General features: G+C 49.3%; 2 protein-coding genes across 2 annotated transcripts in view; one reads left to right on the forward strand and one right to left on the reverse strand.

The window, feature by feature from the left end:
* The window catches only part of MYO1F (myosin IF), a 56,731-nt gene extending 53,136 nt beyond the window's left edge, over positions 1 to 3,595 (forward strand). The window contains exons 27-28 of the mRNA XM_053288398.1: positions 1,047 to 1,216; positions 2,970 to 3,595. Of these exons, the coding sequence (XP_053144373.1) occupies positions 1,047 to 1,216; positions 2,970 to 3,046 (247 nt within the window). The 3' untranslated portion in view covers positions 3,047 to 3,595. The remainder of the gene's footprint in view (positions 1 to 1,046; positions 1,217 to 2,969) is intronic.
* A 1,627-nt stretch (positions 3,596 to 5,222) lies between these two features.
* OAZ1 (ornithine decarboxylase antizyme 1) lies at positions 5,223 to 14,282 on the reverse strand. The gene is given in 6 exon segments (XM_053291886.1): positions 5,223 to 5,701; positions 5,854 to 5,939; positions 6,990 to 7,162; positions 7,432 to 7,518; positions 7,520 to 7,577; positions 14,024 to 14,282. Coding segments are annotated over 6 exon segments (657 nt in total). The 5' UTR covers positions 14,146 to 14,282; the 3' UTR covers positions 5,223 to 5,570.
* Positions 14,283 to 14,368: the final 86 nt, after the last annotated feature.

The following is a 14,368-nucleotide window of genomic DNA, read 5'->3' on the forward strand; positions in this document are numbered from 1 at the left end:
GTATATAGTCCAGAAACTCCAGTTGGTCCAGAATGCGGCAGCCAGGTTGGTCTCTGGGTCATCTCGGAGAGACCATATTACTCCCGTATTGAAGCAGCTACCCTGGTTGCTGGTAAGTTTCCGGGCAAAATACAAGGTGTTGGTTATAACCTATAAGGCCCTAAACAGCTTGGGCCCTGGGTATTTTAAGAGAACATCTTCTTCATCATGAACCCCATCGCCCATTGAGATCATGAGGTCTGTCTGCAGTTGCCACCGGCTCGTCTGGTGGCTACTCAGGGATGGGCTTTCTCCACAGCTGCCCCAAGGCTTTGGAATGCACTCCCTAGTGAAATAAGAGCTTCCCCATCTCTGACAGATTTTTAGAAGTCTTTAAAGACACATCTGTTCACCCAGGCTTTTAATTAATATTGTTCTAATGCTGTTTTAAAATATCATTTAAAATTTTTTAAATTGTTTTAAACTTTTTGTTTTAGCTAATGTTTTACTTTTTCTGTTTTTATTTTGTTGTAAACAACACAGATGTAAGTTTTGGGTAGTATAAAAATATATGTTAAATAAAATAAAAATAGAGAGAGCAGTATTAACAGCATCCCATGGGTCCTCCCTCTTTCTATGGAATTGAGATCCTTCCCCCTTTATAGGCAAACCACGTAGCTGGAGGAGAAAGATTCCTGCTCTTTATTAGAATGGGTCTTAAATAAATCATTTGGGAGCAGTTTGCATTAACAGCGGGCAGCTTTTAAGCATTCCACTCCTATTGGGTTTGACGCTTCAGCTGCAAGAAGTTGCTCTTTACAGACACACACCAGCACCCGCTCCAAAATAAGATGCAAGCTTCACGCAAGCACAGGATCTCTTAATGGGCCTCCGATGGATTTGGGAAGGGTTGCTTTTCTTGGGAAACCAAGTGCAGTGCAGAGAAACGTCTTTGCTGTTCATCACGACCTGGTGGGCCAGGACTGGGAAGTGGCCACACTCACCCCGTTCTGACCCTGTGGAATCCACAGAACTTCATGCCAACTCAATTTTGTCTGCCACGGCAGGATGCAGAGGAAGAGGAGCATCAGCCAGCGGCCATTGCCAGCTGTAGGGCGGCCCAAGCCGCAGCCCAAGGCCTCGGGACCGCGTTGCCGTGCTCTGTACCAGTACATCGGGCAGGATGTGGATGAGCTGAGCTTCAATGTGGGGGACACGATTGACCTCCTGATGGAAGGTAGGGAAAGCACTGGCACCAGCTGCCCCTCTCTTCGTATTTTCATGACCATTTCTGAGGGATGGGCTACATTGGGACCAGCTCAGAGGACACCTAGGAAGCTGCTTCCTACCGAGTCAGACCCTTGGGACCATCGAGCTCTGGGTATGGTCTACCCAGACCGGCAGGAGCTTCTCCAAGGCTGGAGGCAGGAATCTCTCTCAGCCAGTAGTTCCCAACCTGGGTTGCTCCTGATGTTGCTGAACTACAACTCCCATCATTCCCAGCTATAATTTATTATCTAAGCCCTACGGTGGAGATGCCAAGGCGGGAACCTGGGACTTTTTGCATGCAAGCAGGCAGCCCCATCCCCTCAGGGGAATACCTTGCAGTGCTCACACATTCCAAGTCTCCCATTCCAAGCCAGAGCAGACCTTGCTTAGCCAAGGGGCAAGTCATGCTGGCTACCACAAGACCAGCTCTCCTCTCTCCCACATGCTCTTTTGTACAGAGGATCCATCGTAGAATTTGAGAGGTCCTCAATTCCAGGGATTCTCAACCTTGGGTCCCCAAATGTTGTTGGACTTCAACTCCATAATAATAAAAGAGCCAGCGTGGTGTAGTGGCTAGAGTGCTGGACTAGAACCGGGGAGACCCGAGTTCAAATCCCCATTCAGCCATTATATTAGCTGGGTGACTCTGGACCAGTCACTTTTCTCTCAGCCTAACCTACTTCACAGGGTTGTTGTGAAAGAAAAACTTAAGTATGTAGTACACTGCTCTGGGCTCCTTGGAGGAAGAGCGGGATATAAGATGTAAAATCATCATCCCCAACCAAAGGCCACTGGGGCTGGGGATTATGGGAGTTGAAGTCCAATAACATCTGGGGACCCAACGTTGAGAATCCCTGCTCTAGTCGAACCTCCCGCCCAGTGCTGCAGTGGGGTAGTGCTCCAAATCAGTGGGGGGGAAAGAGGTGTTTCCCCCCCTTCCACAGCCTGGATGAGGCCCACCCCCCCGCTCCTTGCCCCAGGAGAGAAGCTCCCTTGGGTGCCCACAACTTCCCACCCAGGGCAAAGAATAGCAGTGGGAAGTGGGCCTAAATCTGGACCAGAAAGTGGGGGGGGGACACGAGGTGAAGAGGGAAGCATCCCTTACCCTCCACACCTGTGGGCGGCTGCCCAGCCTCCGTCTGGAACCCCCCACAGAAGGAAGCCCACTGTGATGTGAGGCAGATGGTTCTGCTATCAAGGAACTGTTACAGTCCACCGCAAACGGGCTTCGTTGCCATTTCGCCCTCTTCCTCCTAGTCCTGCCCTGGGGAACAAGTCTACTTGTCTCCTTCCAAGCCAGCCCGTCAGAAATGTGGAAGCCGCTCTCCTTTCTCTCTCCCCGCAGTCTTCAGGTGAAACACCCCCAGCTCCTTTAACTGGCCCTCACAGGCCCTGGCTCTGGAGCCCTCCCCATCTTAGTTGCTTCCCTCTGACCCCATTTCAACTTACTGGTGTCCTCCTTAAAGGGCAGGACCCAGAACTGGACCCAGTATGGCAGCTGAGGTCTGACCAGCACAGAGCAGAGCTGAACTATTACCCCGCGAGGCCACAAGCTTGGAGAGTGAAATATTTGCAGGTCTTTGTGGGGGGGTGTGCACATAGAAGAACATAAGCACAGCCCTGTTGGATTGGGCCCAAGGAAGCCCATCTAGTCCAGCATCCTGTTTCACACAGTGGCCCACCAGTTATTTCCCAGGTCAAGTCATTCCATTTTTCTGCAGATTCCTCGGGCTGGTGGAAAGGCCGCCTGCACGGGCGAGAAGGTCTCTTTCCTGGAAATTACGTACAGAAAATCTGAATGAAGCCAGAGGAGACGGCCCTGGAGTGGGTGCAGCAACTCCTCCAAGAGAGCAAGCTAGTGGCAGGCACAAGAGCTTCGTCGACCAGGACTGCGGAAGAGGGACGTTGCTGCGAGGCAGCCATATTCCGAGCGGCAAAAACCTGGGACCCCACAGCCCTGCTGCTCCCTACGCCTGCAATTAGTGAGTTCATCAGGCAAAGGGGAAAGACCAAGTGGGCTCGACTGCTACGGCATTACATTAACTTGGGAGCTGCTCTGGTGCTACCGGGCAAAGCGGTGGGGGTGCAGACCTCTTTTAGGACTCAGCGTGGCAGCAGAGTGGGCAAACGGGGCCCTCCAGCTGCTACTGAACTCCCATCGTCCCCAGCCACAATGGGGACTGGGGACGATGGGAATCGTAGTCCAACAGCAGCTGGAGGGCTGCGTCTGCCCCCCCCTTGTGCTAGAGGCCCTGCCAAGCTGCCTGGGTGTTCCTTCTACATACATGTTGCTGTGCATTACTGTGTCCTATGTGGGAAGCCATTAAACACAAAACTTGAACTGCAAGCGTCTCAGAATGGATGGGGGCCCCTGTGCGGCAACTCGGGAGGACAGGGTCTTCCTTGATATGTGTGTGTTTTAATTAAGTATACATCCTATTAGCAGGACCTAATGGCACAGCAGGGAAATGACTTGACTAGCAAGCCAGAGGTTGCCAGTTTGAATCCCCGCTGGTATATGCCCCAGACTATGGGAAACACCTATATCGGGCAGCAGCGATAGAGGAAGATGCTGAAAGGCATCGTCTCATACTGCGCGTGGGAGAAGGCAATGGCAAAGCCCTCCTGGAGTCTACCAAAGACAAACCACAGGGCTCTGTGGGCACCACGGGTCGACACTGACTTGACAGCACACTTTACCTTACCAAGTAGAAGCTGGAAGGAGCTCCACCCCACTGGTAAAAAATGGAGGCTAGTCCCTCTCTTGGCTACTGGCAGCCATTGATGTTGGACAGCTCCGTGAGGAACAGCAAGCAAGAGGGCCACAATTCCCACAGCTATGTATGCTCACCATATCCCTCTCCCCCAGCCCCCAAACCCTTTGCAGATGTAAGCATTTACGTGGGAGGAAAAAAAAAATACAAGTTCTCAATAAACTAATGCAGTGGTTCCCAACTTGGGTTGCCCCAGATGTTACTGAACTACAACTCCCAGCATCCTGAGCTACAATTTATTATGGCTGGGAGTGATGGGAGTTGTAGTTCAGCAACATCTGAAGGAACCCAGGTTGGGAACCGCTGTCCTAACGAGACGGCTAAATGCAGAGAGAAGCCACTAACATGATCAGGGGACTAGAACACCTTGCCTAACACATTAGGTCAAGGCTTTTTTGTTTATTTAGAAAGCAATGAGAGCACTGGTTCCCAACCTGGGGACCTCCAGATGTTGACAAACTACAATGCCAATCAGCCCATTACAAGGGGTTACCTTCAGCAACACTCAGGAGGAGTGTTCCTTCTAGCAGGGATTCCCAGATGCTGTTAACTACAACTCCCATAATCCCCAATCAAAGGCCACTGCAGCAGGGGATGCTGGGAGTTGTAATGATCATCATCTGGAAATCCCTATTAGAGGGAACAGTGGTCTGGAGGCCCCCACGTTGGGGACCACTGAACTAGAGGTTTATAAAACCATGCAAAAGTAGCAACAAGAAGTTTAACACACACACCAGAAGCGGAGAGAGACATTCCTCTCCCAACACACCAGGTCACCCAATGAAAGGAGGGCAAGCTATTTAGGATGGGGAAGTGCTTCTGCACAGAGCACACAAGGTATAGGGTTTGCTGCCCCAGGATGTAGCCTCTAAAAAGGAGAATGTACCTAAAACAGGGCTGCACAATTTTGGACCTCCAGCTCTTGGACTACAACTCCCATCATCATCTCAAGCCAACAGTCAGGGATAATGGGCACTGTAGTCAACATCTGCCAATGTGAAGTCCTGGGGGTGAAACAGCTACATGCTCCCTCCAGGATCAGAGGCAGGGTGCTATGGAGAAGAAAGCCTCCGCTCACGACCCCAAGGGAGTGCTGGGGGCCCTGCTGGAGCACACAACCTTGTAGCTTAAAAACCCCATCTGTGAGAGCAGGTCTCTCCAGCTCAGCCTGCATGTTAAACATTCAAACCAGCAATAAAGTAAAATATAAACTTTTATTTAGAATTAAAGCAAATACTTCAGTATCACAAACACACAATATTAAAACTTCCAAGAAATATACGGCTAATTTGGAGTGAGCATTTATTATTTTCGCACAATCACAACATGCGAACAAATCCAAGGGGGGAGAAGGGGGAAAGAGAGAAAGATGACAAAGTGTCGGAAATTTTCAACATCTCCCACCACCACCGGAGCAGCCTGTTATAGGAATTCGTACAAAGGACACGCCATGTATGCGCTACATTACCATCAGGATGTTGACAACGTTCCTACAGATTCATCTTTTGACAGAGAACAAGAAAGCTCTACAGGGCACACACTGCAAATCTAGTCTTCTTCGGAAGAGTCGCGTTCAAACGTGTAGGCCATAAAGCAAGCGTCGGGTCTCTTGGGGACAAGGGGATGCCCCGGTCTCACAATCTCAAAGCCCAAGAAGCTGAAGGTACGGAGCAGCGAAGCTGCCGAGGGGAGAGAGAAGAGGTGTAAGTGAGAAGCCTTGGAGATCTAGGACACAGCGGTGAGTGTTAAGCAGGCCCCAAACAAGGTCCCCGACTGGGCATGGACTCTCTCTTTGCCACCCCAACCAGCAGGCTGTAGAGCCTTCCCTTACCTCTGTCATCTCTGTTCTTGTGGAAGCAAATGAAGATGTGGTCGACTTGGAGCTGTTCCTCAGCAAACTCGAGAAGAACTGCAAAACTGAAAACAGGAAGCGAGTCAGACTGCTGCTCTCCACCCCCTTCGAGAAGCATTTGGAGTGAGTGTGGTTTGGACTGGAGCAGAAGAGACATCAGAAGGGGGTGCAGATTTCACTGCAAGTTAAGGAGCAAGTTGTACGCTTGTAGAGCAATTCCCACAGTTTAGCCTCGATCTGCAGCTTAATATTTGTGAGCTTAAACCTAGATGCCATCTTATATGCAACTGAAATCCAACACCAGAACCACTGATGCAGCTGGGGAGAACGGTCTTTGTGCATTGAGATGCATAAAGGCTGGCTTGAAGAGTCTGTGCAATATTACTAATATTCTCCATTTAACATTTTCCCCCTAAGGGGAAAACATTTTCAGCAGGCTTTAACATGGGTGGAGACTGTTAACCATTCTTGGAAAATTCCTGGTATCTGAACCAACTTGACCTAACCCTGTTGCACCCCCCTGCAATGAACGCAAAAGGAACCCTACAGGATCAGACCAAAGTTCATCTTGTTCAGGATCTTCTGTGGCTAGGTGGAACCTTCCAGAAAGCCTCCAAGGCAGGCATGAAGTCAACTGCCCTCCCCTTCAGCAACTGGTATTTAGGGACATAGTACCTCTGAACCTGATAATTTCACACAACCATTATAGCTATATAATGAATCTAATTCATTTTTAAAGCTATCTAAGCTAGTGGCCACTATTCCCTCTTGTGGCATAGAGTTCCCTAAATTATGCACTGTATGAAGAACTCTTTGTTGAATGCTTCCCCCCAACAAATGCAGGGTATCTTGTGAGGGACCCTCAAATCCTAGCCAGAAAAAGCTATGCCAAAAGAGAACAAAGGTCAGGATATGACACACTGAGCTCACAGCTGCACACAATGCACACCAGACACCAGGACAGCACAGCTAAGAGGAGAAAGAATTCACCCTTCAGGCCAGAGATTCACGCAAAACAGGAAGGCAAAGTACATAACTCAGCAGACGCTAAAGCAGTGGCCAATGCCCTCCCCACGGAGATCGCTATCGGGACAAGCGCGCCACTTGCAGCCTACCTGTCTTTGCTCCCTTCAGGCAGGGCGCCGTTGGGAATTTCGATGTACAGATTGTTGTTGTTCAACACAGTTCTCCAACTGATGTGCTTGGCCTCCGTCAGCCTGGACTGGACATTCAGGATTCTTGTCCTGTTGTTTGATGTGACTTCCTCTGTGACATTCAGCCGATTATCCTAAGAAAGCAAAACCAAACAAGACTGCTGCTTCAGATTTCGGCCACACGCTCTACTGATCAAAGGGTGGGAAGGCTTAGGGTTTTCCCCCTTCAGGGCTTCTATCCTGCGGTCTAGCATAGCACAAGATCATTTCCCCCAGCTAAACAGCCTAGTGGCTCCCTCCAGATTAGCTGCCACACAGATGTTCCACAGGGGATCTGGAAATTGTCTCACACCTTGAGCCCCCTGCAGTCAACCCCCACTGAAAAACAACAACACATACTTACAGAATAAAATAAGTTAGCTGAAAGATTGTGATCCCTCTGACTATTCCCTCGCCCACCTGGGATCTTCAGGGGTGGGTGAGGGGCATCAGGAGCACCACCGAGGCCCCGGACCCAGGTTACTACAGCAACTGAAGGACACCCTGGAACTGAAGAGAAGGAAGGGGTTAGAGTCAAGGGTGACTACCCAGGAAGGCAGCCAATGGGTTCTTACAGAGACATGAGAAAGGGCGGTGAAGGGAGCCTCTGGCACAATCCCATGCGTGTTTTCTCAGAAGTAAGCCCCACTGTGTTTCATGGGGCTTACTTCCTAGTAAGCCGGACAGCTTCTCCGATCGCCCAAGAAGAGGGGGAAGGGGACTACAACTGGATTGTACTATTCGCAAGGATTAGAAAAGAAACCGTTTTATACTAATGTTCCAGAACAAATACAACAGCTCTAATACATTTTTTAAAACTGTAGACAAAAACAGGGCTTAGTTCTTATGGACTAGTAACATCAAACTGAAACTCTGAGCAAGCTTCAGGTATTAGGATCCAGATTAAATTAGTCTGGCTCTAAATCGCATGGAGACTTGCGTTTTGGACAGTATACAAATATGCGGAATAAAATAAATAAATGGATGAGGGTCGAACAAAGACTTGCCTCACTGACTTCAATGGTGCTTAGTTACAACTAACTTAGTCTGGACTCCTCCCGGTGTTTTGTGGATGAGTTACTACACCATAAAGACAACCCTCTCAGACTGGGATTCTTGCCCCTACTGCTTTTGGGAATTAAGACACAAGACGTGTCCGAGTCAGTGCCCAGCAGCAACAGGCACTCAAGGCGCAGAAAGCATTTCACAATTTCTTCAAGGCGAGAAGCTCCAGCCTCAGAGGCAGAGAAGGGGAAGAGGGAGGCTTAATTGCCACAGAAAGACCAGCTTCCCTTTAGGTCAGGGGGTTCTCAAACTTGGGCCCCCAGATGCAGCTGGCCTGCAACTCTCATCCTCCACTGTCGCTGGTGATGATGGGGGTTGTAGTCGGACAGCAGTTGGGGACCCACAGTAGAGAACCTCTATTTCAGACAGTTAATCTTGCTACGTCACCAGCATACAAACATTTCCGCAGTCAGCACTGTTGAACCACCATGGCAAGGGTGGGGGATTAATACCACAGGAACATAGGAAGCTGCCGTATACTGAGTCAGGCCCTTGGTCTATCTAGCTCAGTACTGTCTTCATGGACTGGCAGCGGCTTCTCCAAGGTTACAGGCAGCAGGAATCTCTCTCAGCCCTACCTTGGAGATGGTGCCAGGGAGGGAACTTGGAACCTAAAATGCTCTTCCCAGAGTGGCTCCATCCCCTAAGAAGGGAATATCTTGCAGTGCTCACACATCAAGTCTCCCATTCAAATGCAACCAGGGCAGACCCTACTTAGCTAAGGGGACAAGTCATGCTTGCTCCCCCCAGACCAGCAATCCTCCCCATGCCTCTTCACTGTTCCAGAAACTGGACTGCTCCCCAAAGGAGGGCAGTCCTTTGCAGACTAAGTTGCTTTTAGTACTGGAGAACATTGCTTTTAACCCTACATGTTAATACACTTTAAAACAGGACTTTCCGGGGCTCTCCAACTTGGTAACCGCCAATCGCTCAGTTTCGATGCTGCCCCCGCCCCCCAAAAATGACTGCCAAAACAGCCTGCGTTCCACCAAGATGCAGCTTTGGCTTTCTGTCCACAGCACCGAGAGTTCCCTCCCTTTAACACCAACAGCAATGGTTGCTGTCCCAGCTAGCCCCTCCCTCTGCACCATCCTTCACCCTGCAGACTGGCTCTTGCGTCACCTCAGCAGATCCAAGGTCCCCCTTGGGGAAATTCTCTCCTCCATCCTGCCAGCAGCCATTTGCAAAATGGTATAAGCACACCAAAAAAAATGCATCCACCATTTTGAACAGAAAAATAAAACCCATTAATCCTTCAGTGCTCTGCACCAGGGAGACTAGCCTGCCTAAAGTGATTGTGTAACTATGCCATGTATTATCTCCCTGCTTCCCCGCCACACACACACACACACCTCATCAGCATCCACTAAGCTCCAAGATTACTAAAAACAATTAGCTTTCACACCCCGAAGCTCATGAGGCACCATGGTATGTAAAAGCCACCCACTGAAAGACGTTTACACTAGTCTGCATGCTGTTTTAAGGGGTTTATTTACATTTCTGGAATCTTTTCCTTGTGTTTTAATGAGTAATTTGAGTTCTTGTTATTTGGCCCTTCTCCAGTTAGGGCTACCTTAAAAGTAATTTTGGGTGAGCAAGGAGCAGAGGGAGCCATGCAACTGCTGAGCAAGTGTTTAAGTACCCCGGAGTTTAAGGGGTACCTTAATGCTTTCCTTTGGATTAGCATGTATACTCTCATAAAACACTAAACTTCAACAACTCCCCATCCATGCACTCAGCATAAAAAGCAAACAATTTTAAGGTCCCTCAGAGGTCTTCTATCTAGTCCAACCCCTGCCTAGAGCAGATCCTGCTACAGGATCCCTGACAAATCCAGCCTCTGAAAACCTCCAGCAAAGCGAGCCAATCACTGCACAAGAAGCTGCACTGTGAAACAACTCTCAGGAAATTCTTCCTCGTTTCTAGCTAAAATATGCCTCCTTTTGGTCTTCCTCTGAACACTGTGCCAGTTTATCAATGTCTGTGTTAAACAGGTAGCCTATATTGTATGTTTAAAGAAAATGCTTATTAGACCACCTCGAATCTAGAAGAGGAGTGGACAGGCGTTAGGTCTCATCCCACTACTGGACCACATGCCCATTTCTGGTGGGCTACTTATTATTATTATTACATTTATCTCCCGCTCTTCCTCCAAGGAGCCCAGAGCGGTGTACTACATACTTAAGTTTCTCTTTCACAACAACCCTGTGAAGTAGGTTAGGCTGAGAGAGAAGAGACTGGCTCAGCAAGTCTCATGGCTGAGTGGGGATTTGAACTCGGGTCTCCCTGCTCCTAGTCCAGCACTCTAACCACTATGCCACGCTGGCTCTTAGTGCCGAGATGCTTGCCAAGGATGCTGGACTAGCCAGGCCACAGTCCGAGTCAGCAGGGCTGACACTGTTGAGTGTCATGCTCATGCTCAAGTTTACTTAGCACAGATTAGCTATACCAAATGGTTAGAAAAGGTTCAGAGGACACGTTCTTGCTTTTCACACACACTCTCTCAGGATTCTGGGGAAAGAAAGCAAACCAGGTCAGACAGAGGCCAGTTTCAGCTACCATGAACCAAATCCTGTCACAGAGCATGCGGCGTTTCCCTAAACGTCTCATCCTGATAAGCCACGTGTCTTTCAGCATTATTCACCCCCTTCATGGCCATGCACAAAGACAGATGCATGAAACTCCTCAGCCTGTGAAGCTTGCAGGATTTGGGCCTCATCCACAACTGCATTAGGAACAGCTTGCCGAGGATTTTGTTTCTCACGACAAACTGAGTAATCTTCCCTGCCCTAGCTAAACCCATCTCAAAAGGCACAAAACCAGTCTGGAGGGCAGCCAAGGCCAAACTAAGCTCACGGAAGCAGCAACCTGATCGAGGTCACACACTCTCCAAGACACACCTGGCAGCCCCCCCCCCCCGTGGGTGCCACAAAGACAGGAGGGAGGGGTGATCCAACCTGGGTTCTTGCAGGAGGATTAAGTTGGTCCATGTCCATTCTCCTGGGCACTGTCCCCTGCTAACTGAGCAAAGAGGCACCTTTTTAAAGTGGCGATTCTTTATTTAGCGGGGAAAGAGCAATTGGCCCTATCCATCCCCAGCACAGCATCACTCCAGTGGCTGTTGCTGGTATCTACCATGTTTTTTAAATTGCGAGCACTTTGGGGACAGGGAGCCATTTTATTTATATCTATTTCTTTATATCTTTTGTAACTTCTGTTGAAAAGCAGTATATAAATATTTATTGTATTCGTATTCCTTCAAATTGCCTGCACATAGCAAGGACTGGGAAATTAGTGTAAGAAAGAAGAGAAATTATACATGGAAGGAGAAGGAAGGGGGCAGCCCTCTGCCCTGGATGGCCTATTCATACTTATTACCTACTTATCCTGCCCTTTCACCAAGGCGTTCAGGGGCAGAGATGATTTTTTTCCTCACTTCCCATTTTATCCTCACAACCACCCTATGAGGTAAGCTAGGCTGAGAATTTGTGAGTGGGCCCAAGGTCTCGAAGTGAGCATCAGGGCTGATTGGGAATATGAACCTGGATCTTCCTGGTCCTACATACTGTGATCCACTAAGCCAGGGTTTCTCAACGTGTGGGTCCCCAGATGTTACTGGACTTCAACTCCCATAATCCCCAGCCCCAGTGGCCTTTGGTTGGGAATTATGAGAGTTGAAGTCCAATTACATCTGGGGACCCACACATTGATAAACCCTGCTCTAAGCCCCACGTTCTCAACCTTGGGTCCCCAGAGGTTGTTGGACTAAAACTCTCTTTGGCCCTTGTGGCTGGGGCTGAAATCAAGCCCTTGTTGGGCCCCCGATTCCTGAGAAGAGGAGAAACACAGCCTGTCCCTCATCACTATGTAGTAATCAACTGTTTCTTTAGTATTGGCCAGGTCAGGCTCTCTGCTTAAAACTGACCAGAGAAACTTATTCCCTCTCCTAGGTCTTGCCAAACAGAAGTCTTATCCCATGCAAAGGCAGCCAGCAAAAAGCTTCTTCCAGATCTGCTGCCATTTCAGCCTTGCGCTTGCGAGGCAGGCAGTTTGCTGAGAGCAAACAGACCTAGTGAAGATTAATGCCTAGGGAGGGAGCAGAGAACTGGAGTAGATCTACCTCTCCTCCAAGGGATATGAAGCCATGCCAGCTCCGATCAGGACCTCTTCAACATCCTTTCCACTACACTGCACCATTAAAAAGCATACATGTACCAGCAGAAAGAGATGAAGCGCCAGTTTGGGGGAAAGGGAAGTAGGACGCAGGCTATTGAGCAAGGATGCTACTTGCAAGGCCAGAATTCCCCGTTGTGTTGCCTAGAAGAGGAAGCTCTGTGTGAGCCAAGGACAGATCACATGCATATAGGGAGATTCTGCACTGCACCCAGAGGCTCCTACCCTTAACTCAACCACACCCCACAATGCACTGAAGAGAACAAAGGGGCACAGGTCAAACCCTTAGCCCTGTCTCATGTGTTCAGGTAGCCTTCCTCCCCACTCCAGGGAATTTCTCCTCTCCTTAATATGTCTTCACTCTAATTCACTCCTACACTTCAACAAAAAGTAAGCCTAAGTTAGGTCCTTGTATAATCCTCAGATGATAGGACAGAGGCACACACCTTCGAATGATTAAAGTTTAACCGAAAAGGAGATGGTTAGCCACTTTGGATCTATTGAGAGAAAATGTGTGACCGTTACCCAGTAATAACAAGTGGATACGCTGGGGATGGTGGTGAAAGCGGCAAATGCAAGCATACCTTTCTACACACACACCCCTCTCTCTACACAGATCCCATACCTACCCAACTCTCTCAAACAGCTATATATCACATTCTCTCTATACACACAGACCTCACACTCTTCTCTCTCAAATCTCTCTCTCACACACTGTATTTACCTGAATCCAAGATGTTTTCCCCCCAACTTCTTTGATAGATTTGGGGGTTCCCATCTTAATTTAACCCATTTTTAAGGGTGGGGTCACTTTAAACTGAGAATCACCTCCTATTTGAATACATTGTATTTTAGACACACACCCTTTCTCATATACCTACACAAAGAGTACATCTAGCACTCTCTTGCAAGTATCACATCCTACTTACAATGCAAGTCTTTCTCTTTTGGAGAGGAGAGCTGGTCTTGTGGTAGCAAGCATGACTTGTCCCCATAGCTAAGCAGGGTCCATCCTGGTTTCATTTCAATGGGAGACTACATGTGAGCACTGTAAGAGATTCCCCTCAGGGGATGATGGAGCCGCTCTGGGAAGAGCAGAAGGTTCCAAGTTCCCTCCCTGGCAGCATCTCCAAGATCGGACTCTGAGAAGCTGCTGCCAGTCTGAAGACAATACTGAGCTAGATAGACCCATGGTCTGACTCAGTGTATGGCAGCTTCCTATGTTTGTTTCTCTCTCTCTCACGCACACACACATTCTATTACTTGTCATTTTCAAGCATTATAGTTTTTAGCATGGTTTTCAACATAGTCGCTGCGAAGTGGCTTAAAATAAGCTTGTAATGAAAAGCAGGCTATAAACCCAACCATGAATCAAGTCTCCCTATTTATCTCTTATAGGTATCCCACGTATAAATATACAGATGTGAATTTATTCGGAACAGGGAGGGAGAGCGTAATCTGCGCTCTCCCTTCCGAGAAGCGGGTATTACTTTCTTCGGAAAACCCTGTATTTGCCTAAGGGGGGGGAGCCTTAGTTTTGGGGAGTATCTTGGGGTGGCGGCAAAAGGGGGCGTGGCCAGCGCGGGCCCCGCCTCTCCCGCGGGGGGCGGGGCTTCCGGGGCGAGGCCGCGCGACCAGGCCCCTAAGCGGCGGCTGCGGAGAGGCGTCTTTTATTTTATTTTCCTCCCTCTTTTCTGTCCTTTTTTTCCTCCTCTCACCTCCTCAAAGCGGCGCTGGCGGGCAGGGCGGGCATGGCGGCGATGTGGGTCTTTTTATTTCCTTCCTTCTCGCGGGCGAAGCAGTGACTGTTGAGGATCCGCTGCAGGGAGGATTTCACCATCCGGGCCGCCCCCTGGTCACCGAACCCTCGGCCGGGTCTTCGACCCCTCCCAACCCCCTCCTTCTCGCGGTTACGGCTACTACTCTCTCTTCTTCCTTTCAATCGACAAAATGGCGGTCGTCGAGGTTCTGGCCACCGCTTTTATAGGGAACGGGGCGGGCAGACCACGCCCCAGTCCCCGCCTCCGTGGGCGTGACTGAGCCCTTCCTCGGCTCCTGAGGGC

This window comes from Hemicordylus capensis, chromosome 2, assembly GCF_027244095.1.
Source record: "Hemicordylus capensis ecotype Gifberg chromosome 2, rHemCap1.1.pri, whole genome shotgun sequence".
Taxonomy (NCBI): Eukaryota; Metazoa; Chordata; class Lepidosauria; order Squamata; family Cordylidae; genus Hemicordylus; species Hemicordylus capensis.